The sequence below is a fragment of the Ambystoma mexicanum genome, chromosome 2p, assembly GCF_040938575.1.
Source record: "Ambystoma mexicanum isolate Mex_15411 chromosome 2p, UKY_AmexF1_1, whole genome shotgun sequence".
Classification (NCBI taxonomy): domain Eukaryota; kingdom Metazoa; phylum Chordata; class Amphibia; order Caudata; family Ambystomatidae; genus Ambystoma; species Ambystoma mexicanum.
In genome coordinates this window covers 1,388,795,144-1,388,821,811 of record NC_090923.1, presented here as the reverse complement: position 1 = coordinate 1,388,821,811, position 26,668 = coordinate 1,388,795,144, and the positions used below count along the sequence as shown (strand labels likewise).

At 46.5% G+C, this 26,668-nt stretch overlaps 1 protein-coding gene across 3 annotated transcripts in view; it reads right to left on the bottom strand.

Annotated features, from left to right (window-relative positions):
- TBRG4 (transforming growth factor beta regulator 4) overlaps positions 1-26,668 on the bottom strand; it is a 282,366-nt gene that overhangs the window by 154,563 nt on the left and 101,135 nt on the right. For all 3 annotated transcript variants that reach the window (XM_069645809.1, XM_069645808.1, XM_069645807.1), the window contains exon 6: positions 16,211-16,321. In XM_069645809.1, the coding sequence (XP_069501910.1) occupies positions 16,211-16,321 (111 nt within the window). The remainder of the gene's footprint in view (positions 1-16,210; positions 16,322-26,668) is intronic.

Genomic DNA, 26,668 nt, shown 5'->3' with positions numbered 1-26,668 from the left:
CTCCACTGGAACCCTCTACCTCTGCCTAACCGCTCCATCACCTCTTACTCTTCCTTCCGCTCTTCCTTAAAATCCCACCTTCTTCACCATCCCTCCTGACTGCTCTTACTACTTCCTCCCTGCCCCCCGAACCCAGATTCTTAATTTAATGTACTCAGCAAATTGTTCCACATACTGTTCTCCTTGTTTTGACTCGTGACTTGTTCATATTGCTTCTATTGTATCTTTGATGTTCTCATGTGAAGCACTTTGGATTAAAGCGCAATATAAAATTTAATAAAATACAAATACAAGTCAAAATCGTACAGCGGGCAAGAGAGCAAGACAATATCGACTTAGAAGGCTTGCAGGTTAGAATCTTTCAAGATCGGTCAGCATCTACCCTCACCAAAAGAAGAGACTATCGCCCGCTAACTACATGATTACACGAACAGACATTCGCTACAGGTGGGGCTTCCCCTTTGCACTTTCCTTCGAGCATGAAAACGAGGAATACAGAGTAGTCTCAGCTGAGGAAGCAAACAGCCTACTGCAAGGCTTAACAGCGGGAGCAGGTGGAGTCGAAGGGGAAGAACTTCCTCAGAACCACTCAGGAAACCAATAGGCCCCTGGCCGAAGAAAGGACGCGATAAGGGTTCAAGAAAGTTAAGGAGATACAACACTCCCCGACATTCAGGGGGTACAGGAACTTCACAATTAGATCATCTGGTGGCACAAAACAGCGGCCGGAAAGTTCGCGCTACAGACTTTGAACATTAGTGGAACTTCCCCCGGACCGAAAGTGAAGCCTGTCTTCTCCATGCCTCTCATATCTTTAGCTATTGGGCTGTTCAGTTACATGTTGGTTATCGAGCATATGCGCCATTCAAAAGCATATTTGTTACAGTGACAAGTTGTAGGTTTCGGGGAGTTCCTCGTTGTGTGGCCCAATGTTTTTTTCTAGGGCATCTCCACCTGGGGGGACCAGGGGGTAGTTTTGGGTGAGTCGCAGGGAGGGGCGGGTTCCAGGGGGTGCGGAGGAAGTGGGGGATGCAGACATTCAGGAGCTTAAGCAGGCAGTTCTTCACCGCAAAATAGCACGCAGCGCGCACACACACACACATGAACAGCACATATACAGAGAGACAGAGGTCATCAGGTTATGGAGACCCCAAGCACGGGTAGGCAACTGTTAGGCCCAGGCACATATCTACAAATGAGTTTCACCACATCACCGAGACATTGAGATTGACCCAATTTGTTTCGAGTCGTTAAATGTGAAGGGTCTCAACTCACCCCAAAAGCAGTCACTGTTGATGAGGGCTTTTAACCAATCTAATCTAGATGTGCTCTTTGTGCAGGAAACCAAATTTTGAAGCGGAGATGAAATTACACTGAAGGGCAGACAACTGGGAGGGGCCATTTGGGCATCGGGCCCAGTCAAAAAAGGGGGGCAGGGGGTTGGTATTTTGTACCGTGCATCGTTAGGGTTGCAAATAACGCAGACCCACAGAAATCAGACGGCAGGTTCCTAGTCTTGAATGGCACCATTCGGTCAAGGTTGATTACATTGTGTTCAGCATATGCGCCCAACAGCCAACAAATCAAGTTCAGCAGGGAGCTTTTCCTTTTTTTTTTTTTGGAAGGACGGAGAACGGGGTCCCTGATTTGTGGAGGGGATTTTAATAGGGTAATGGACTCAGCCTATGACTGGGTCTCATATAGGAAGGGGGCGGCTCCTCCCCAGGAGAGAGTGGCTTTTCAAAACCTTTTGCATGAGTATTTCTTGGTAGACACGTGGCGAGTTTGTCACCCGCATACGAAAACAAACATTCTATTCTCCCCCACACCAAACATTCACTCGCATAGACTACATTTTTTCGGAGGCAGCAATTGAATACAATATATAGGGGGCATCCATCAAACTGGTGGGCTGGTCGGACCACGACATGAGCATCTTAGATCCTGATCTAGGTCCAAGCACAAAAACAGAAAAGATGGATCTTCAATGACACAATTTTTAAAGATCAGGTCTTTAGAGAATTCCTTGATGAGGAAATCAGGGAATTTTTTTAAACGCTATGACATAGGTGACCCCTCTCGAGTAATCTGGGAAGCGGCCGAAACCACGACAAGAGGGCTCCTGATATTGCGGGGGCCTTATGTGAAGAGAGCCAGTCTCCTGAAATAAGAAACCAAGAGGCCGTTCTGTCAGGCAGGGTTGGGGATGTAGTCAAAGTGTTAGCAGAAATTAAGGAGCTCAAGCAAGAACTGAAAGCGGTGTGGAGTGGGAAAACGCTGACCCGTCTCCGTTACGTTAAACAGAAATTTTACGAAAAAGGAGACACAGGTCACACCCTATTAGCAGCTAGGCTAAGAGGTCAGAGAGCCGAGAGAGCAGTTTACAAAATTAACAACCCGGAGTGGACAACACTGAATAATCCCACCGATATCACAGCCCGCTTTGCCCAGTTTTACAAACCACTTTATTCCTCGGACTGCGCCTCCACCCAAGAAAGCATAGATGAATTCCTAGAAAACTTCACCCACCGCAGAGCCCAGATATACGCTAAGCACTCCGATAACGGCAGAGGCAGTCAGCACCACCATCCACAAATTGAAGGCAGGGTCAGCACCAGGACAAGATGGCTTCATCTGAGCCTTCTATAAAACTTTTTGTGGGGCTATAACACCCTTCCCTTCTTGACCCTAGTGTCTAAACAATATTATTGAGACGGGCTAGGCTCCCGCGTCTTTTACAGAGGCTACAATAATTGTTTGCACCAAGGAAGAGAGAGATAAGCTCGACTGCGGTTCTTACAGGCCAATCTCCATGTTGATCAATGCTAAGGTATACGCCAGCATTCTTGCCAATAGGCTGTGCGCGGTGTTGCCAAAGCTTATACACAACGACCAAGTCGGATATGTGCAGGGGCGACAGGGCGCAGGCAATGTCCGCAAGACTCTAGGCCTGATTGTGTCGATCGATTCCAGTGACGTGGACTATACCCTGGTTTCGGTCGACGCAGAGAAAGCCTTTGATCGCGTGGAGTGGCCGTTCATGCTTCAGGTCCTGAGGAAAGCCAACCTGGGGACTCGTTGGATTAAGGGGGAACAAGCCTTGTAACGCAACATAAGGCAAAAGTCATAATTAACAGGGTGACACCCCCCCCTTTCAAACTGCGCCGGCGGACTAGACAAGGCTGCCCTTTATCACCCCCAATTTTTGTACTGGTAATGGAGTTGTTGGCCCAAACCATACAGAAAGATGCCTCAATTACGGGGATTATCAAATTCGGGAAATAATATAAGCTTGCGGACAATGTCCTGGTCTACTTGACACATCCAGCTCGGTCTATTCCAGCACTTCTGGTCGTAATAGAGGAATATGGGACCCATTCAGGTTTCCATGTGAATCGTAATGAAACAGTAGTCACACCATTAAATAAGGGGGGTTCCCCCCTCAGAAATGCGTATGGAAACATGGGGCCTGAAGCAGGTCCACCGCAGCATCCAATACTTAGGGGGTGACAGTAACAAAACAGCTAGGAGACCTATATCAGACCAATTACGCCCCGCTTTGGACAGTGATAAAGAGGGACATCAAATAATTGTCAAAACTAAACCTCTCATGGGAAGGGAGGTTGACGGCAATTAAAATGAATGTGCTCCTGCGGCTTCTCTTTCTGTTCCAGTCTCTTCCGGTCATACTACCAGACTGCTTTCACGCAGAAATCAAACATGCCTTGCTAACCTTTCTTTGGGATGGGAAAAAGCCCTGAATCGCCTACAAAACCATGATCCTTCCAAAGAACAGGGGCGTATGGCATACCCAGACTTATAGGAGTATTACAGAGCAGCTCAATTTAGGGTACTGCTAAACCACCTCAGGGAATCAAAAAGCAAGCAAGCAATGGGTTCATTTGGAAAACTGTTATTTCGCACCAGTTATGCTGGGAGAGTGGCTATGGGTCCCCCATAAATTACTGCCACAGAGAGTCAAAGAACACCCAATATTGGCGGTGTTGTGGGCCCTCTGGAAAAAGAAACCGAACATGAGGGATGTCACCACTGGGCCCTCCCCCTTAAATTGTATCTGGGTGCCTCCAGTAAGAGATTCATACTAGACCTTATTCGCTTCCAACCACAATATGTACGCGGCTTACTCAGGGTGGGGCAAATGTGGAAAGATGGGGTCTTCCTGACCAAGGAGGAACTAGAAAGTGCACAGCAAGGCCAGCAGATCCACCCAATGCTATACCTGCAATTAAAGGGCGCACTCGCTGACCCTCGGTGGAACACGCAGCCCCAGAGGCCTCTCTCCCCGTTGGAGAGCGTACTAAACACTCACATGGGCTCTAAAGGGTTAATGCCAAAATTGTATAGCGTCTTATTGGACAGGGGGCACTTACCAACACCACACAAGCACACCAGGTGGGAGATGGACATGGGATGGGAAGGGGCTCAAGAGGAATGGACAGCAATATATAGTGTTGTCTGGAGCTCCACAATTTCGGCCCAATACAAAATGCACAACAGCAGGCTACTCATGAAATGCCGCCTTACACCCCACAGCGGTTGGCCAAGATGTACCCGGGAACAAGACGTTATTGCTGGCGGGGATGTGTACAGATCAGCAACTACTGGCATCAATGGTTGGACTGCCCCAATGTCCAAACTGACTGGAAGGAAATCCTGGGCTGGATTCGTGACAGAGGGAATTGAAAGAGCAGCAACTCCCCTTCTGGTCCTATTTGGGGTTGAGCGGGTGGAAGAACAATATTTGTTCCTCCCCCACCTGCCTAGAAATTTACTCCTAGCAACTTGGGTGTGCTTAACTATAAGATGGAAAGGCAGCACCCTGCCGACGAAAAAAGATTGGCTCTGAAAGGCTAAAGAAATATTCAACAAGGAAAGCCTCACGGCCGCGTTAATGAAATCTCATGCACACAGATACTCAGTGGCTTCCCTTTCTGGAGTATTGGTAATGGAACAAAACAACGTCCTAAAATCCTGCACGATAAAGCCCTCAAACCCTTTGTAGCATGTCACATTGTATGTAATCTCATGCGGTCTCCCAATCTGGGTCTCACCAAATCATAGCTGTATGTCAATTGCTTAGCGTAACTGGTCCTGTGCTGAATATCTAACTTCCTGCTCTTGCTCAGGGTTGATTGTTAGCTGCTAAAGGGTGGGGGGCGGGAGAGGGAGAAAAATGAAAACCAGAACCAGATCAATTACCGTTTGAACACTAACGCAATGTTATTTATTTATTTTTTTGCAACTTGTATTTATTAGTTTTACATAAATAAAACAGAGTATACAACATTAAAACATTATAACTTTCCCTTCTCCCTCCCCCCTCCCTCCCTCCCTCCGGATCGGATGAGTCCTATTGTTCCGTGTTCTTATTATGCGTTGAAAAGGTCTGATACTTTGATATTATGGTGGCACCATTGTTCCATAAAGTCCGACTGGAGGTATTGCAAGGTCCCTTCCCACTCTTTTACAAATTTGTCTCCAGTGCCTTGAATTTTGTGGGTGATTTTCTCCATTGTTATATGGGTCCAAACCTTCTGTAGCCATGTATAGATCAGGGGGGTATTCTTATTTTTCCAATTTTGTGCTATGGTGGTCCATGCCGCTATGAGTAGTCCCATAAAGCTTCTCCATTGTGATTTGCTGTATAGCCTTGCAGTATCATCTCTTATTCCGCAGAGCCACACCTCCTCCCCCATCAACCCCACCTCCGGGAACATTTTGCCCATTTCGCTTTTCACTTCTTCCCAAAAGGGTATTATGCCTTTGCAGTCCCACCATATGTGTGTCCATGTTCCCACTTCGTCACAACCTCTCCAGCATTGGTTTGTTGTGTTTGGGTACATTGAGTGGAGCCTCTCTGGAGTGTAATGCCCCTGAGTCATAATTCTGATCCACATCTCCCTGGTTTGTGCCGAATGGGTCATTCTAATGTTTTGCCCCATTTAATTCTGTATGACCATTTAATGCTTTCCCCTTGCGAGTTTATGTATTTGTACAGAGTTGATACCCACTTTTTTTCCCCCGTGTTGGAGATGATGTATGTCTCGAATCCTGTAAGGTCCCTGGTTGCTGCCTCACTGATAATCGGGGAGTTTAGCCAGTGTTTTAGCTGCTCGTATCTATATCTATCACTTTTGGGGATATTCATACCTACAAAGCAGGATTCAAGGGAAATGATTTCCTTATCTGCGAACATCTCGCCAATTTTAGTAATGCCCACCTTTTCCCAGTTATCATATGCCCCTTGTTCCATCCTCGGTGGAAATTGTGGATTTCTGCAAATGGGCGTAAAGGGTCCTAACGCCGTGGTCATTATGCCTTTTCGTGTTTGGTAGTCCCATGCTTCCAAGGTGGTCTTCATAATTTCGCTTATTCCTAAGTTTTCATGGCTGTGTTGCCTCTGTTTCCAGAAGAGTTCTACCAGTGGGGTCCTCGCTACTGCTCGGTCTTGTTTGGCCCATATCTGCTGCGGATTCTCCCCCACCCATTCCCTCAGGACTTTAAGCTGTGCTGCGTGGTAGAATTTTTTGAAATGGGGGAGCGCCATCCCTCCTTCTCTGGTTGGGGCTGTGAGGACCATCCTGGCTATTCCAGGCGTTTTCCCCTTCCATACAAAGGACGATACCACTTTTGTTAATGTTTTGAAGAACGTGTCTGGGACACCTACCGGGAGAGCCTGAAAATAATAAAGTACCCTTGGGAGGATGGTCATCTTGACAGATTGAATTCTACCCCACCAGGATATCTGTAGTGGGTTCCATCTGCCTAATTCCCTTCGGATGTTTGTAATTAGTGGCGGGTAGTTTTCCCCATAGAATTGCTCTATTTTTTGGGGTACAATTATTCCCAGATATTTTATACCTCTCTGTACGATCTTAAGGTCCAGTAGTTGTGCTTCCCTTTCTATGTTTGCTCTATCCCCAGCCAGAATCAGGATCTCTGATTTTTTCCTATTAATTTTTAGGCCAGAGATGGCCCCGTAAATTTCCAGTTCTCTCACTGCAGCTGATAATGTGGATTCTGGGTCCTCTAGGGTTATTAACATATCATCCGCATACGCGATCACTTTGTGTTGCTGACCTGCCATATCTATCCCTTTAATGAGTATTGATTCCCGTATTTTAATTAGGAGGGGTTCTAAGAACAGGGCGTACAGCAGTGGTGAAAGGGGGCATCCCTGTTACGTTCCTCTCGATATCTTCACCATGTTCGTAACCTCACCATTAATGACTATTCTACTGGATGGGGTATTGTAATTCGCTCTAATGTATGCAATATATTGGTCCCCGAACCCCATTCGCTCCAGAATTTTGAAAAAAATTGACCACTCCACCCTGTCAAAAGCTTTCTCGGCGTTTACCGACAGTAGTATCGCTGGGGTGTGGGTTATACCTATTTTTTCCACTAAATGGGCTAGCCTCCTTGTGCTGTCGTGGGTCTGTCTGCCGGGAATTAAGCCTGATTGATCTTCACTAATCAGTTTTGGGAGGAGCGGGGATAATCTTGTTGCCAGAATTTTCGTATACATTTTTGCATCTAGATTAATTAGGGAGATTGGTCTATATGATGCTGGGCTATTTGGATCTTTACCTGGTTTGTGCAACAGCAATACCTTCGCTTCATTCATGGTGGGGGTCACATTACTGCTATTCTTGAAGGAGTTCAGGAGCCTCGTTAGGATCGGGGTCAAGATGTCTGCATATTTTTTATAATATGGGGCCGTAAACCCATCTGGGCCTGGGGCTTCATTATTCGGAAGTTCTTTTATGGCTTTACTGACTTCCTCTTCACTGATAGGGGTCTCTAGCGATTGTTTGTCCTCTTCTGAAATTTTTGGGAGCTTTAGGGCTTCTAGGTATGAGACTTGGGCGTTTGCATCGGGGAATTCTGTGGAGTAGAGAGTTTGATAGAATTGCCTCAATGCTTCCCCCATGTCGCGTGTGCGTGTTTGGAGATCACCCTTCGCATCATATATGGCCTTAATCGTTGTTTCTTTCTGCTTTACCCTTAGTTGTCTCGCCAGGCGTCTGTCTGCTTTGTTCGCTCTCATGTAATATCTCTGTTTCAGATAGAGTAGGTTCTTCTCTGCGCCCTTCGTGCGTAGCATCTCTAGTTGACCCTGTGTATGTTTCAGTGATTTTTTCAGTGTCTTAGTGGGGTGTGTCAGTAATTTCGCTTGGATATCTTCAATTGTATTTTCCAGCTCTTTTTCCCATTGAAACCTTTGTTTATCTCTTGTGATTTTCAACGCTATGATTTTCCCCCTTAGGACTGCTTTAAACGCGTCCCATACTGCGCTCATTGCGACCTCCCCGGTGTCATTTTGTATGAAGTATTCCTCTATCATTTCCCTTATGGACTGCCCTGTAGCTGGGTCCAAGAGCAACTCATGCGGAAGCTTCCACCTCCAGAGCCCATTCTTCCTCCCTGGGAGAGTCACTTCTAACCATAGCGGGGCATGGTCCGAGAGAGCTATTGTGCCTTTATCAAGCCTGTGTATCTTTCCCAGTAGGCCCACCGAGACCCAGAAGTAGTCAATCCTGGACATGGTGTTGTGGACATGTGAGAAGTATGTGTACCCCCTCTGTTCACCCTTCAGTTCCCTCCAGACATCATTCAGGGCCAACTGGTCTATTTGTTGTCTCAGACGTTTTGATGGCGCCCCCTGGCCATGTGTGTTCCCTGTACTCCTGTCTAGATGTGGGTTCCACGCCATATTAAGATCTCCTCCCAAAATCACTTCCCCTTTAGCATATTCTTCTAATTTCGATAGCACCTCTCTGAGAAAGCCATCCTGTCCCTGATTGGGTGCATATATTGAGGCGAGTGTTATGCGATATCCTTCGATTATTACATTGGCAAAGGCATATCTCCCTTCTTTATCTATGCTTGTATCTAGCAGTTTAGTGTCCTTTCCTGCTTTCGCCGCAATCAGCACCCCAGCTTTTTTCTCAGTTGCCGTCGCCAGTGCCCAAATATTGTATCCTTTTATCCGTATTTTCTGTTTATCCCTTGTTCTAATATGGGTTTCCTGGAGAAGTAGTATATCCGCATTCCCCCTGTTGAACTGTTTCTCCAGCTTCGCCCTTTTTGTTGGGTGATTCATGCCCTTAATGTTGTAGCACAATACGTGTATCATCCCCATTGCGTTATGATTAAGTGCCGTTGCATCGGGTCCCCTTCTGTTCTTGTTTCATTCCTTTGGTCCCTCCGATCCCTTCCCCTCCCTTGAACTAACCCAACCCCCCAACTTTGAACATTAAACCAACCAAACTGTCCCCCGAGTAGGGCGAGGGTTCCTATTGATGCCAGGGCGTTGCGCCCTTTGCTCCTTGCCCTCCATACCCTCGGGGGGTCTGTTATGGGGAGTCCTAAACCCCATTGACCCATTGGTCTTCGCTGAGTCCCAGACCGTTGGTTCTAAACCTGACCGCCATCTGTGTGTTGTCCGTTCCGCTCCGCCCTCCTCCCTCACCCCGACCAGGTTTCAACCGCTACCTTTCCGTGTCCGTTCCCCAATATTGTGTCTTCCTGTGTTCTTCATGTTACTTTTCTTCGGGTCTCCCTCCCTGCGTTTGCCTTCTTTTGCGTGTTTGTTTCCCAGCCCATTGGTCTTCTCGTTCGGTCTGTCTTGTTTGAGGTCTCCCCCCGTTCCATCTCTTCATCCTGGAGGCCCATAGTGCTAAGGCCTTCTTCCACCGTGGTTACTCTTCTTTGTTTTCCTTCCCACGTAAATAGCAGGCCAAATGGGAAGGTCCATTTGTAACGGATTTGTTTTTCTACTAATACTTTCACCAGTGGGGACATTGCTCTTCTTTTTTGGAGGGTTATTAGAGCAAGGTCCTGATACAATTGGATATCTTGCCCATTCATTTTGATATGCTCAATTTCCCTGGCTCTTCTGAGGATCTGTTCTTTCTGCGGGTAAGAGGAGAGAGCCACCAGGACATCGCGTGGTCTTTCTCCTGGGGCCCCAGATCTTTTCGGTCCTACCCTGTGGATTCTGTCTACTCCGATTTCATCCGTGTCTTGTGTTCCCAGTATGTCTCTGAAAACCTCCTTTACCGCTTCTTTCAGATCTTTGTCTAGAATTGATTCTGCCATGTTCTTGATTCGAATGTTGGAGCGTCTAGAGCGGTTCTCCAGATCCTCACATTGTATCTCCAAGTTGTGAGTGAGTGTCACCAAGTGCTCTTGCGTTTCGCTTGTTTGTCTCGTGTCTTCAAGACTTTGCACAGTTTTTTCCACTATGTCCGTTCTTTCTTCTAGGTTGTTAATATCTATTCTCATGTCTTGAACCACTTGTTTCATTTCATTCTTCATGGTTGCAAATTGTTCTTGAATTGTAGACATGAATTTTTCTTGCAGGTCCATGAACCAGGTTTGCATGTCCTCCCTAGTCAAAGGTTGTTGCGCTGTTGCTGCTGGGATAATGATTCTGCCTCCCCCATGGGCTCTCCCTGGGTTCTCCCTCTCAGTTGCGATGTCCCCTCTGTTGACCACATTTGCAGTATATCCGCGCCTTGTTTTGCAGGTTGGAGGGTCTGTTGGATAGGGTTCCCTTTTCCTTTTGCTCTAGACATGGTAGAGTGTTCCGTCCGCTTGTCTATGGGGCTTCTGCGCCCTCGTGTAGCCCTTAGGTGGGCCCTCTACCCGTTCCTGTCCTCTGAAATGTTCTTGTGCACGTGGGGTTCTTGCTTTAGGAGGTCGTGCTGTCTGTCTTTCTGCTTCTCCCCCCTTCGTCTCTCTGTGCCAATATGCTGAAGGCCGTTGCGTGTTTCTCCTTAATCGGTTTCCCCCACGGTTGCGGGGAGGGAGGCCTCTCCTTGAATCCGACCTGCGTGGGGGGGGTCTTGCGTAGTGTATTCTTTCGGGCTGGGGGGGGAAGCCCCGATCGACTTGATGCCGGAGTGTATTCGCCTAGAGGGTTTTTTTTTTTTTCCTTTCTTCCTCCCCCTTTTATTTTTTATATGTCCATATAGCTTACGTGCTTTTTGGGTCCCCCCCCCTGGGGCAACTGGGCGTGGGCGGGTGTTTAATTTTCTCACCCAGGTTGGCTCACCTTCACTTCTTCATGCGCATGTTTCAGGGCGGCCCCCGCTTCTCCTCTCCAGCGGTCCGCCCTGATCGCGCTGCCTTCTCCTGAAGCCTCACCACTTCCCTGGCCGCTGCAACTGTGCTCTCCACCGCTCTCGATCTCCCGATGCCGGGTGGGGTGGGGGTCTGTCCCTCCACTCGGGGTTCCACTGAGCCCCCGATCAGCCTCCTCGCTGGCCGCCGCCTCACGGTCTCCTTGTGCCGCGCCGTGTGGTCCTCTGAGGCGCGGGAGAGTCTCCTTCGGCTCCGATGGGGGAGGGGCCGGTCTGCTTTCTCCTCGTATTCGCCCTGCGTCCGCTCCGCTGCGGCGCCGGTTCCTCGCTGGGGGGGATGTGGGGGGGGAACTATTGGCGATCGGGGGGAGGTAGAGGGACGGTCCGTCACGGCTTCGGTCGTGCTAATTTTGGTGGCTCGGGCGGAGCGCGGTTTAGCTGTGTCTCCTCACCCCGGCGGCCATCTTGGATCCGCAATGTTATTTTTGATGCACCTGTTGATCTTCAATAAAATTCTATTTTCAAAAAAAGTAGGTTTGACCAAATGCACTATCTTTGACAGCAGTGCATGTTGGAAATGATCAGTGTAGTTGGTCTGAATCAATGATTTAGTATTTTCCGTCTTGGATTCCCAATAGTTTTTAAAAGCATGTTAACATTGTCAACACATTGCAGGCATATCAAGCAATGTTAAAAACCAAAAGAGGGTACCTGTAATCCCTAGTCCTTCAGGTAATGATAAAAGGAGAATATGAAGCACATGGACTAGTGGATAGAGGATGACAGCACACAATATTCTTTACGGCTTGGTTAATATTTCCAGCCTTTTTTTACTTTTATTCAAAACAATTACATACATCTAAAAACTCATTAAATTGCACAATAGTGCCACGTAGCTCATTCTCTTGCTCTCATTCACACTCATACTTTCTTCATCACACTGTCCAAATTGGTTTAACACGGAGCAACAGTAACACATCTGTCACTTTTCTGTTGCATTATGTACTATTGGAGTCCCTTCGTTAGTTCTAGATGACAATATCTGTATGTTCATGTCCCACAGATCTTCACGTCGACACGTGTTTCAGTTGCTGTAATCGAGCATCACAATAGTGCTCTCCTACTGTCGCAACCTTCTTCAGGACAAAACAACCAAATATATTTTCTTTCATATATGCGATATTGAGCCACACCATCTACAACAATAAAATAGATAAAACGTATATCAGTCTTTAACACTTCTGTCATCCACTTCTTCGTTTCAAAACATACATATTAATGTTCCGCACTAATCAATCCTGCAGTTATTGCTCCTTCCGACTCACCTCCAAATATGCTTATGGGGAAGTCACTCGACTCCCCCATTGCTCGATTATAGCAACTGAAACAGGTGTCGACGTGAAGATCTGTGGGAACATCAACATACAGATATTGTCATCTAGAACTAACAAAGGGACTCCAATAGTATATAATCTTGCAACAGACAAGTGACAGATGTGTTACCGTTACTCTAGGTGTGAACCAATTTGGACTGTGTGATGAAGAATGTATGAGTGTGAATGAGAGAAAGAGTGAGCTACGTGGCACTGGTGTGCAATTTAATTATTTTTTAGATGTATGAAATTGTTTTGAATAAAAATAAAAAAAGGCTGGGAATATTAACCAAGCCGTAAAGAAAGGCATATCAAGAAGGCATGGTGTCAAATTTGCAAAGGCTTACAGATCAACTACACAGTTTAAATGGCTCTAAAACCGTGTTAGACCAAAAGGTGTATTTTGTAAACTACTGACAATATCGCAATTGTTTTGGGAATCTCTTCTGCCCCCTAATTAACATGTTAAGATATCTACTGGTGTCTGATTCAGCAAGCTTTGAGGTTTTTCACAAAAATACTTTCATTAGTTGAAAGGTGGTTTATTTTAGCCATGACCCACAGTCAGGACTGTGCCTATGACCTGCTCTGCCATAAGGTGTGAAGTTTGTAAAAACAGTAGAAATGACATTATCCACTGTCTTCATTTGAAAGTGGCAATGAGATTCTGCATAAACTGTTAGTGTTAATGCACGCTGTTTCGGCTGGATTGCCAATTTTGCATTATCAGGACTTTTTAGGCAAAAGTAGGTGAAGTTAGACACTTGTTCAGTTTTGCTGTTGCCAATAAATAATTATAAAACCTAGAAGAAAAAAAAAGAAAAAGAAAAAAGGGGCAAATTTATGTTATTTGGCTTTTATACTGCAAGAGTCATCAACATAGTGGTCTTAATACGCCGATTCCTTGTCCATGGACGCGCAAATTGTGACCCTGTCCAGGGTATGAAACCAAACCGTAGTCAGAGAGGGAGAGAAAGTGAAAGAGCGAAAAAGTAAGTTGGCAGAGTAATGGGTGAACAAAATCAAACACACCTGGGTAAACAAACATGAGTGTCAAGATGATGTAGAATGCATGTGTAAGCAGGAAAGTATGTAGGGTCTATGTGGCTGTACGCAGGGAAAGACAGTGCGAAAACAGGGGATTGGGGGGGGGGGGCTAGGAGTGAGAAAAACCTTGAGGGGAAACCTCCTCTTTAGATGGATTCATGATATCTGAAAAGTGTTGAAGAGATTTATTAAGAATATTAGTAAAAATGTACACAGTAGCATGCATTAACTAAAGAAAACGTTCACATGGTATTTATGTAAAAGCAACCTTTTATATACGCTTTGGCAGAAATGAAAAGGCAATATGTGGCATACGAGTAGTATTTATTTAGCAATAGTGCCTTTGAGGAGGCTACATCTGAACATGTCACTGGGAAAGTTTAAGGGTCTAGTCTTGAGTCCCTAAAATAAAACTGAGTTATAGACATCCAAAATAACAGGAACCCAATGATAACAATGCTTCAAAGTGAATAGTAAAATGCTGCTGTTATGGTAAAGCAGTGCTGTCAAAGATTAGGCAAAGTCAGCACAAGATATGGTTGTAGTTCACTTGCACCCAATGGTTTCCTATCAACCAAAATTCTTTATTGGGGCAGAGGTATGCAGGTGCGGTCAGTCACGGTCCAACAGAGAGGCTCTGGGTGCACAGAAATTGGACCACAACCCGGGAGGATTAAATTAGGAGCCTGAACGATGTTGGTGGGGGCCAAACAAGAAGGACCAGATTCTGAGATTGGTGCAGTTACTCTGGTAGCCAAGACTGCAGCTTTGGGGGTACTAACAGCACAGGCAGTGCAGCAGTTAAAAACAGATAGGATGAAGTCTTCAAAGTAGTAGGCCACAGACTATACCTTCTGCCATCCTTTGCAGCCAAGTCAGTGTTCCCAGAAAGAAGGTAAATAGTGTAGGGGCTAGCAAGTGATCTATGTACCTCTGCCAACTGCTCTCCCCCGAACCCGTGAACCGGATACGACTCCTATAGTCTCTCCTGATTAATCCACCCCAACAAATGTGCCATTTGTGCCCCCCCCACCTTCCCCACCTCTGTTCTGTAATGGGGTGTTCACCTCCCAGATCCCCTGTTCTCAACCTCCGATATCCCTGCCCCAATGGCCTGCATGCAACATCCACCCACCCCGATCTACTCGCCTCCTTCCCCTATGGGGGGTAGGGGTGCCACCTGTATGCCCCTGCCCACTCACGGTCTGTGCCCCATGCTACCCAACTCACTCGCCCATCCCATATGATCTCCTTACCTCTTCCTCATTGGCATTCCTGCCTCTATGCAGTGAAAAGTGGTCGTATATAGTGGACCATGCTTTCTAAAGCCCAGAGTCCATCCTGCAGAGGGGTCGGCAGACCAATATTCCAGCAGGTCGCGTTTGGCAAGGATGGATTTAGTGAATCCATACTCGATCAAAATTGGTAAATCACTACTGCATACTTTTCAATGCAAAGGGGAGTGAATAACTTAGCTGTGCCCCCCCAAATAAAGGGAAGGCAGCACTGTTGTGGGGCTCTCTGGTCATGTGAAGTAAGGTCTGAAGGGCGAATGTTCCTGAAGAACTTCGGCAATATATTATAGATTCAGCAGCAGCTGCAGAGCCTTTGTTTTCCATGGGCAAGTTCCTCTTACAGCTGCCTTTGGCCAGGAGTCTAAGACATTGACAAAGGTACATTGGCCATGCCCTAGTCTTCTACAGTACTTTGAAACTGGTCCCCACCAGGCACACCTCAAACATTTGGCATATAATCGGATCCTGTCATTGCTACTCTGAAACGCTTAACCTAGAGACTCAGGAGGCCATCACCATGCATGATGCATGCTTGTTTCATCCTTACCTGGTAAACATAGCCATTAGGATGGCAAATACCTGCTTTAATGCCTACCAAGTAAACACAGCCTTATTGTCAAATCTCACTTGACTTCTAAACCCAGGTTACCATTTTAATGGCAACCTGCAAGTAGCAAACATTTGTTCCCTGAATTCAAAATAACCGCACCAGCATGTAGAAATCGGAAATGTCAATGTGCTGTGATCAGCCAGAGAATTAGACCAGAAGCCAAAAGGTTCAACTGCTTGAAGAATATTACTACAAGGCACTTCGAGAGCACCCTGACAAGAGACAAAGGGGCTCCCAAGGACACATACAGAGTTCTATTGCCAGTGAGTCTTTGGCTGGGGACTCGGCGCAAAAATAAACGTGGGTGAATCACAAAAGGGAAAAAGCAAACATGCCAAGGGAACTCAAAGTCACAGATAAGAACTTGGTGACCGGCCCCAGGAGCTCGAAAAGAGGTTTGGGGTGTTGTATAGTTTGCATCTAGCTGCAGAGCTACTTCCTGAAGAGATAGATTCATAAATATTTCCCGAACCACTGACTACATTCATGAAATATCAGCAAAATTGAGACCTTGAACTCACATCACTATTATTGCTCTCTGGACAAGGAGAAAAAATAAATCATGATGGAAGGTTGACAAAGGCGCATTTGACGTTCAGGTTCCAGTGTAAGGAGGACTTTACATGTTTATAGCAGCATATAAAAACAATCAGTGGGTTGAAAAAAACTGCTCCAGTTTTAGATAGGCACTGCTAACATGCGTCCCCAATTGGTAGATGGTGATCAAGAACCAAAAAATGCACTTTGCAAGTCTCAAAGAGGAACAGTGCTTACCATGTCAAAGAAAGCCTCTCCTTTGCTGGGCTGATAATTAAGATGACCAAACGCCAAGACGATATTACAGATCTGAGCAACAGTGAACTTCTGTGCATTGTCCATTACGTACTGTTGACAAAAAAGGAGAACATAAATGTGGCGTGTAGTACACAATAGTGATTGATAGGAAAAGGGAAAAAAGAGGAGGGGCAAGGATGAAAATGTGGTATGGGGGAAATGTGGTAAAAAGGGAAAAGGAGGAAGAAAGGGGGAAAAGAAGGGGAAGAAAGAAAAGCGGAAACAGATGGGAAGGAGGGGGGAAAAAAGGCGGTAAAATGAAAAAAAGAGGGGGAAGAAAGGCGAAAGGGAGAGGAGGGAGGGGGAGAAATGGAAAAGAAAAGGGAAAAACAAGAGCGAGGAAAGGGGTAAAAAAAAGGGGGGCAAGAAAGTGGGAAAAAGGAGGGGGAAGAAACGTTTTTCCATCCCTGCAATGTGCGTCAAGAAACAGCAGGTACACACTGTCTCCATCAAGTGTGTACTACTCAACACCGTCCTTAGTTAAACATGCCATGGAAAGTGCAGATTATATTCTTGCTCATGAGATTTATATTTTCACATTTCTGAGACTTGACTTCATAGTGTAATTGGTCCATCTCTTGCTCTGGCTGTTCCACTAGGGTTCAGTATTATCAGAGCAGACAGGAATGGCAGTAAAGGGGGTGGGGGTGTTGCTCTCATCTGTCGGCCATTGCTTGATGAGGTTGGGGTGCAAGGTCCTGTGGGTTGAGACATCCATGCCAAGATACTTACAGATCCTAACACAACTGTCAATCTGCTTCTACTTTATAGGTCCCCTCCACCCATGACAGACTTTCATGAACAATTCATATCAATGCAGCTACCGTTGCTTAAGCCAACCTACAAATGTATCCTATGCAATGATTTTAACTATTGGCTGTCAAATACAGCAGACTCGACAGGACTGGTTATTGAACAATCGCTGGCGGGCCTGGTGTTTAGTCAACATGTTAGGGACTTTACCCATGTTAATAAAGGGAACATGCTTGACTGGCTGGCTAGCTATAATATCACTATTGAGGGAATGTCCACTGCTCCATGCCCTTGGTCTGATCATAGCCTCATTCATTTCGATATCATTCCGCACATACAATAAAGGAAGAAGTAGTAGTTACCCAAGGTTACTAGTATTTCCCAGAATTCTCTGGCACTTGGTGCTGAAGATCTTATTCTTCTTATTGCCCCTCTGCAATTTAATCTAGACAGCTGTATCACCTATCATGATCTGTGCTTGCGTACCAGAATTCTCAATCAGCTTTCGTAGATCAGACTGCTCCAGTGAAATCTCATACTTTGTCATTTAAAAAAAACGAATAAACCCTGGTACTCATCCGAGTTACATAACTTGAAGTTAATTGATCAAATGAAAGGCTTTTAATATCTGGCCAAGGTATACAGTGTTTATATCGAAAATTATATAGTGAAAGAAACATCTATCAGATCTTTTATATCAAAAACCTTTATAGTAATTGCATTTAGGAGGCGGGGTAAAGGGTTAAATATTTTTCGGAAATGGTTGGAAATGGGGGGACCACCAAAAAAAAAGAAATGCATTCACTATAAATGTTTTCGTTATACAAGTTTCGATAAACAATCCTTCTCTATATATTACCTCGATATAAAGACATGTAACCTCTGGGCAAGTCCAAATTCACTGAAAAAGGGGATGGTCATACCATTGCAGCAAAAAGTATAAGCGCACAATTATTGAGGCCAAAAAATTAAAATAATCAGAAGATTGTCGTATTATTAATGTTCTGTCAAATACCAGTGAACTCTTAACATTTTAAAAGGAGAGAATGCAGATCCTCCTGAAGAAATGTTGACCAAAGATAAATCCTTGTGTGTCTCTATCCAGGAATCTAAGGCCAATAAAGTTGAAAACATCACAATATTAAGGACAGATTTAAGGGGGTTGCAGATCCACCAACTAATGCTGGGACCCTGGAGAGAGAACTGGCATCCACTACATTCCTTGCTGTGCCATTCAGCAGGATGCCAAACCCCTTTGTGTTCATGGCAGTGACAAGCTGAGGTCTCTGGCATTGTTGCTCAGCTCAAATCTACCACCTGCAAGGGGGACGATTGCCCAGGTATCTTGGTTAAACCCTGTGCTCCAATATTAATCCCTCTTGTCACCAAGTTTATTAATACATCCTTTACAGGGGGATTTGTGCCCGACTTTATCAAGCAAGCCTGTATTACACCATTATTAAAAAAAGGCCACCTTAGATTCTGGAGTCGCAACGATTTATAGACCCATACTATTTGTTGTTCCTGCTGAAAATTCTGAATCAAGCTGCGCATCTCCAAATTCAGGTACATCTTCAAACGGAACATTCTCGGCAAAAGTCAATCAGGTTTCAGGCAGGCACATGGCACAGAAACCGGCATGCTGGATTCGAAAGCGAACATCGTGAAGGCCTTGGACAAGGGTGGTATTGCCCTCTTAATGTTACTGGATTTATCAGCTGTGTTTTATCTAGTCGATCAAATAATCTTAGTCGACAGTCTCAATCGACGCATTTTTTTTACCTTCCATGGCTGAGTGGGTGACATTTTTTCTCTCTGATGGCTAGAGTATTTGGTGGGGCAGAAGCTGCTGGCGTCTTCAGTGTGCTGTGTTGTGTATTTGTATTTATTACATTTATAGAGCGCTTTACTCCAAAGCGCTTTACATTACAACAACTGGGTACACTGACTAATGGAAGCATAAATGCAAAACATGAGACAAACCATCAAGACAATATAAAGAACAATTTACCTAGGGGAGTGAAGGAAAAACAGGAGAGAGGGAGAATGAGATAAAATTGAGGAGGTTAATAGGGCGGGGAATGAAGGAAATGGGATTTCAAGGAGGAGCGAAAGGAGGGGTATGAGGAAATGAAGCGGATAGAGAGGTAGAGAGTTCCAGTGTAGGGGGGCAAGGAGCTGAAAGGATCGGAAACAAGAAGGGGCACAAGGAGGAGGGGGGAACAGTGAGTAGGAAGAGATCAGCAGATCGGAGGGGGCGGGAGGGGGAGTAGAATGAGAGGAGAGAGGAAAGGTAGGGAGGAGCAAGATCATTAAGAGATTTAAAGACGAGACAAAGGAAGTTCAATTTAAAATTTAAGTTGAGAGTGGAAGGGAAGCCAGCCAAGCTGAGAGAGGGAAGAAGAAATGGAGTCAAGAGGAGATAGGAGGCAAAGGGTACGAATGGCAGAATGATAGAGAGATTTGAGAGGAGCAAGATGAGAGGCAGGGAGGCCAAAGAGAAGAGAGAGGCAATAGAAAAGGCGAGAGAAGATGAGGGAAGAGATTAAGAGTTTGGTGGCATGGAAGATGATAGAGGAACAGATTTTTCGAATATTGAAGAGGTGGAAACGACAGGAGCGGGAGGCAAGAGAAATATGGTTGGAAAAGGAAAGGGAGGAGTCGAGATGGAGGCCAATATTGTGAGCATGATCAGAGATGGGTAGATAAGATGGAGGGGAGAGAATGAAAGATGGGGGAAAAGAGGGGAAGGCAAAGTGGAAGGAAAGAATAAGACTTCAGTCTGATCAGTATTGAGGGAGAGAAAGTGTGAAGACATCCAGTTTCTGATACCAATAAAATAGGAAGAAAGATTGTGGTGGATGTCAGGAGTGAAAGATAGAAAGAGTAGAGTGTCATCGGCGTAGAAATGGTGAGAGATATTGAAAGAAGAGATGATGGGGGCGAGAAGAGTAGTGTAAAGAGAAAAGGAAAGGGCCAAGGACACATCCTTAGGGAACGTCGAAGATGAGAGGGAAAGAAGGGGAGGTGCGTCCACACCATGAGACAGTGAAAGAACGGTTGGAGCGGTAGGATAGAGCCAGTAAAGAACAGGGCCTTTGAAGCCAAAGGAAGAGAGAGTGTTGAGGAGTAAGGGGTGTTCAACGGTATCAAAGGCAGCAGAGAGATCAAGGAGGACAAAGGAGGACAAAGACAGAGGATTGCTTAGAGTAGTGGACGGTAAGGAGGAAGTATAGAACAGAGGTGAGTGCAGTTTCTGTGGAGTGCTTAGGGCGGAATCCAGATTGAGAAGGGGGGAGAAGAGAGGTTGGAAACAAAAGTTGAGTAGACTATGCATTCGAGGAGCTTCGAAAGGAATGGAGGAAGAGAGATCAGACGAACGTTGGAGGCAAGGAGGGGGATAGCAGAGGGTTTTTTTCAGAATTGGAAAGATCGTGGCATGTTTGAAGGCGGGAAGGAGGCAGAGGAGAGACCGACGAAGAAGGAGGTGTGGTAAGGAATAAGAAGAGGGTAGATTTTGGAAAAGGGGTAGGGAGTGGGTCGGAGGGGGCAGCAGTAGGGTGAGTTTTGGACAGGAGGGAAACTTGGGAAGAAGTAACAGGGGAGAAATTATACATGTAAGAAGTAGGGGAGAAGTAGGGGAGGTGAGAGAGGGAGGGGGAGGGGAGTAAGATGGGGAGTTAAGAATGTTTTGCTGTAGAGAGTATTTTGGAAGAGAAGAAGTTTGCGAATTCAGAAGGAGAGAGAGAGGAGAGGTAGTACAATGGTCAGGGGTAGGTGGGGAAGAGAAGATAGGGTCTGAACGATGCGACGAGGGTGGGAGGATTGGAGGACGTCAGAGTATAAGGAGCGTTTAGCTAAGCTGAGGCAGGAGTCAGAGAGAATGGTATGAGAAATAGGAGGCTTGATTAGTAGGTCAGCGGAATTTGAGCCAGCGTTGCTCAAGGCAATGGAGAAGGCGGCACATAGATAGTAGCTGAGGGGAAAGCCAGGGCTGAGAGGGTTTGCGGGTAGGGCAGAAAGAAGAGCGAGGGTGAAGGATCGAGGCTGGAAGATCGAGGAGGACAGCATTATTAGCCGAGAGAGAGGAGAAGTCGGAGAGAGGAAGATCAGGTGTCAAGGAAGAGAGAGGGGTTAAAGTTACGGAGATCCCGCCGATAGAAGGAGCTGGGGGAGGAGGATGGAGTGGGGGGGAAGAGGAGGAGTGAGGGAGAAAGAGAGTAAGGCATGATCAGAGAGATAGGATAGGTGGGAAGAGTAGAGATTGGGGAGGAGGAGAAGGTGGATATAAAGAGACGGTCAAGAGTGGAGCCCGAGGTGTGAGCAGAGGAGGTTGGGAGAGGAGTAACAAGGTAGGAGTCAAGAATGGTAAGAAGAGGAGAAGGTTGAAGGCGCCAAGTACTGTAAGGGGAGAGGGAGAGGGTGAAATGAGGGAGAGAAGGTGATCAAGGTCATCATAGAAAGAGGAGAGGGGGCCAGGAGGTTGATAGATTATTAAAAGGAGATGGCGAGAGGGGAAGTGAAGGATTTGTATAATTATTCGAAAGAGGGGAAGATAGGAAGAGTTGGAGAAGAGGAAGAGGGGAGACAGTAAGGGTGGTAGAGGAGACCAACACCACCTCCGTGGCCAGAGGGACAGGGGATATGAAAGAAGGAGGAAGAGGAGGTGGTAAGGGAAGCAGGTACAGCAGAGTTGTGAGGAGGAATCCATGTTTCTGCAATACAGAGAAAGTGATGGTTGAGTCTCAAAAACATGTGCAAAACAACTGCAGTCTTGTTGCAAAGGGATCGAGCATTCCAGAGGGCAATATTGTTAAAGTAGGAGGGTTAAATGATAGGGGGTTAGATGAGGTTGGGGCAATGTGGAAGGGAAGAAGGGGGATGGTGAGGACGGGGGAAAGGTTAAGCAAAGGTGTGGACATGAGGATGAAGGAAAGGGAGGTGAGAAGGGGCAGGGAGTAGGGGAGGGAGGAGAGAGGAGACAAAAAAGGAAGCAGAGAGGGAGGAAGGGGAATGCACATGTCAGAGTGGAGGAGATGGGAATGGACTGAGGGGAAGGAGTGGGTATTTAGCGAGGGAGGCCGGGGTGTGTGAGGGAAAGATGAGAGATGGGCTCAGAGGAGGGAAGAGGGAAGTTGAGGTAGGGGAGCGGGTGGGGACTAAGGGGGGTCTGGTATGGGCGTAGGATGGACGGAAGGAGGAAACTGTCAAGATGTCAGCAGGATCCAGCTGAGAACCAAGTGCAGTAAGAAATAAGAGGTGTGGTGTGCCACAGGAATCATGTTCATCTACAACCATATATAACATCTTCACAAAACCTCTGTTCGAATTTATGGATGCTAAGTGCGTTACCTACACTAATTATGCTGATCAAACTCAGTGCCTTATTCCCATTTCTGGGGATTACAAGAGGTAAACTGATTATATCAATTAGGTGTACTCCCTCATTCAGCACTGGATGGCTCATAATAGGTTTGCCCTTCGTGAATCAAAGACAGAGTTAATGCTAGCAGGTACCGCCGCAAGACTCAAGAAACTTGGACCTGAGAAAAAGATTATTGCAGGATTTACTATTGCCACCTTAGGTGAGGTTAACCCTTTAGGTGTCGGACTCAGGACCATGAAGGTCCATATGAATAACACTGTTTGGACCTCAGCTTACCATCTTAAGCTGTTGAGCCAAATTAGACCCATTGTATCCAAGGAGAGTTGTGTTGTTATAGCAATGGCTGTTATCAGCACTAAAATCGAATACTGTGGCAATCTGCTGTATGGAACAAGGGCGGGCAATATTGCCAAATTGCAGGTAATACGAAACAGCACTGTGCAATTGTTGAGAGATTAAGAAGGAAAGATCAAGTCTCTCGGGCTATGCGTGCACTTCATTGGCTGCCTGTGTAAGCTCTGATAACTTTCTATCTTCTTACCATTACTCATAAATGTCTATTTGGTACTAGCCCCAGCTATTTATCTGAGGGAATCTCCTGGTTACGTGCTCACAGAAATTCAAGGTCGATTTAAGCCAATCTTTTGGTTGTGCCGAGAATGAATCTGGTGTCGGGCAGACAGTGTGCCTTGGACTATGCCACTCCGAAGCTTTGGAATGCCATGCAAGGAACTGGCCAATCCTGCTGCAGTCTCCATCTCTCCTGTTCCCTCCCAGGACCTCTGCACAGCACGGACTTCATACTTCACCACTCATCTCTTCCTCTCCCTCTACCTCTCAAAGCCCCACTCCGGCTGCCTCTACCTCTCCTCCTCCCGTCTCCTCTTTCTCGACGATGTTTCTAGACAAGACCGATTTATGAAAGTATTGTCCAAGCAGGCTCTAATGATCCTCCGGAACCACATCGACACCCTCGCTACAGCGTTGGCCAATTTCTGCAATCACTCTTTTGCCAATGGACCTTTCCCTTTCCCCTAAAGCACTCCCTTGTGCACCCCCTCCTGAAGAAGCCTTATGCCAATCCTTCCTCTCGGGCAAATTAGCGCCCAATCTCTACCACTCCTTTCCTGGGCAAACTTCTGGAAAAGCTGCCCATCTCCCAGCTTACTCTCCATACCGAATCAGTTGATTGTCTCCATGACCATCAGTTTGGCTTTAGAGCACCCAGAAGCACGGAAACTGCTCTCCTGAACGCCTGTGAAGACCTGCTGTCAAAACTCTACTCTAGCCTTCCATCCTTCTGTGCGCATCCTCCTTGATCTTTCCTCAGCTTTTGACACAGTCAACCACGCCATCCTGATCAACCACCTCCATGACAACCTGGGCATCACTGACCAGGCCCTAGACTGGTTGACCTCCTTGCTCTCCGATCGACCATGCCAGGTCCAACTGGGGTCCTTTCTCTCCACCACCTCTCTTCTCCATATGTGTTCTCCAGCGCTCAAACCTCTCAGCCTGGCTCTTCAACCATTACTCGACACCTCTGGCCCATCTCATCTCTACCTTCTCTCCCAACTTTCAGTGTTCTGTGGATGACACTCAGCTCTCCTTCAAGCTCCCCTCAGCCTCCTCTCCTCTCCTGCTCATTCCTGATGGTCTATCCAGATTTCAGGAATGGTGTGCCTCTAATGATCTCTGCCTGAATGCCAGTAAGAATGATATCCTTCTCATTGGGACCACTACTCCCTCTTTCCCTCTGGCCCCCCCTCCTTGGGCCCCTCTACCTGCGCCTTCCTGTGAGGCAAAACACCTGTATTGTCCACAATACTTTCTGGGGCTGGGGCCCATACTAGATCATACTCTCTCCTCCTAAGCACTTTCATTCTCTGGCCCTCTGCTCATCCACCTCCAACTCTGAGGTTCAGACTCTTCACCAGGCAGAGAGTGGGGGCGTGCGTTTGGTTCAGTTCCCGTGTGTGCGCACACATGCGCGTTTCGTTCTGTTCCCGCATGCGTTTGTGTGGGTGCGCGCGCGTTTGGTTCTGTTCCCGTGTGCGCGCGCGCGCTTGGTTCTGTTCCCGTGTGTGTGTGTGCTTCTGTTCCAGTGTGTGTGCACACGCACGCATTTGGTTCTGTTCCCGTGTGTGCACACACGCACCCACGCGTTTGGTTCTGTTCCCGTGTGTGTGCACGCGTTTGTGTGTGTGCGCACGCATTTGGTTCTGTTCCCGTGTGTGTGTGCGCGCGCGCGCGTTTGGTTCTGTTCCCGTGTGTGTGCGCGTGCATTTGGTTCTGTTCCCGTGTGTGTGCGCGCGCGTGTTTAGTTCTGTTCCCGTGTGTGTGCGCGCACGCGTGCTTGGTTCTGTTCCCGTGTGCGCGCGTGCATGCGTGCTTGGTTGGTTCTGTTCCCGTGTGCGCGTGCACACGGTTCTGTTCCCGTGTGTGCGCGCACACGCATGCTTGGTTCTGTTCCCTTTTTGGTGCACACGCGTGCGTGCTTGGTTCTGTTCCCGTGTGTGCACGCGGTTCCGTTCCCGTGTGTGTGTGCGTGCGTGCATGTGGTTCTGCAAGTGTGTGCGTGCGTGTGTGTATGTATGTGTGTGCGCGTGTACTTTATTTTTGTGGGTGTATTGATGTCTCTGGGCGTATTTTCTTGTCGCGGTACACATACATAAAAGGGAGGGAGAGGGAAGGGGCAAAGGGGAAAGAGGGGGAAGAAAGGGGAAAGGAAGAGGGGGAAGCAAGGGGAAAGCAAGGGGAAAGGGAAACAAGGGAGGAAGGGGAGGGAAAGGGGGACAGGGGGACAGGGGGAATGGAAAAGGGGGGCAACAGGGTGGAAGCTCAAAATGGGGAAAGAAAAAAATGAAAGCAGGAGTAATAGAGACAACGGGACGAGGATGGGTTTGTGTTTTGTACTTGGCTGTATTTCATCATTCAGCGATAATGTAATATGTGAGCATTTTCACTTAGTACCAGAGTACAACGGTTACATGTCTTTGTATCGAGATAATGTATAACGAACCCCCATATAGTTTGCAAAGGGCAATGAAGCCCATCACCATGGTCGGGGAACACAATCGGCATAGTGTGGGCACATGTTAGTGCTTCGCAAAATGTTTTTTTGAAGTCATGAAATAAATAACTCACTATATCTAGAACTGGAGTCTGAGAACATAACTATCTGGTAAAAGGTACTCATTGTCAATACATGTAACACATTCCAAACATAAATCAGGCTACTTAAAATAGAACTCATAGTTGTAAGGACCCAGAAACAGAGCTTCAGGTCTCTTAAATGGTGAATGCAGATCTCGGTCTTGTGTCCAGGCTAGAATTGCAAAGTTTTATCTACATAATGCTCGGTGTCTTGCCTCCTCACTTTGGTGAGCCCTCCCTCTCATGACCAACACACTGCTTAGACCCATGCTTGGAACTGTGTGAGAACTTGCACATCACACAAGAAGCAGTTCAATTTCAAGTAACCTGATGTGCAGATTATGCTGGGAGTGTAGTACTATAAAGACATGCTCACTTACATAAAAGATGAGTCCAGCCCATCTGCACAGAGCCCACTTTGTCATAAAGCTCTCAATTGGTCTTCCAAAAGATAATTCGTTTGCATTTCACCCCAAAAGTCGAACCACATTTTAGGGAGATCCTTCAACGTTTCCCCAGTTGCTTCAAAATGACACAGAAAAGAATGGGGTTGTTATTTTTTGTCCCCACACCAACCACCAGTGGTTTAAAGCAGGTGCTTAGAACCTCAGCTTTCTGGGCGCACACAAGGAACTTCCTCTCACAACAAACACCACTGCCCACCCCCACTAGAAATAACTGTTTCAGTCACTTGATGTAATTGTTTAACTGCCTACACATATTATACAAAAATGCAAAAAAGGGACACATTCCTAAAGACGGGCAGCACCAAAACATGTTTTGTTAGCCCCTGTCCCCACCAACATCAGGACCTTATATATACACTTTTCAGAATGGCACAACACATTTAAGGTAAGTAAGAACTGTTGTAACTGCTCACTCCCAGAGTTACAATTACCAATTAACTTTCACAAATAAGTACTTTTCAACACTTGTTAGACAGAATCCTTTACTTATCCAGTCTTATATTCTATTGCATGAGTTCACACAGTGGCTGAAGACAGACCCTAGTGATAGGAGCCGGCTGTAGGCAGAGTGAGATGGGGTTCTGTTGCAGGCAAAAGTCAGGGTTCCTGTGGAAAACTGTTCAAACAAGTAAGTAG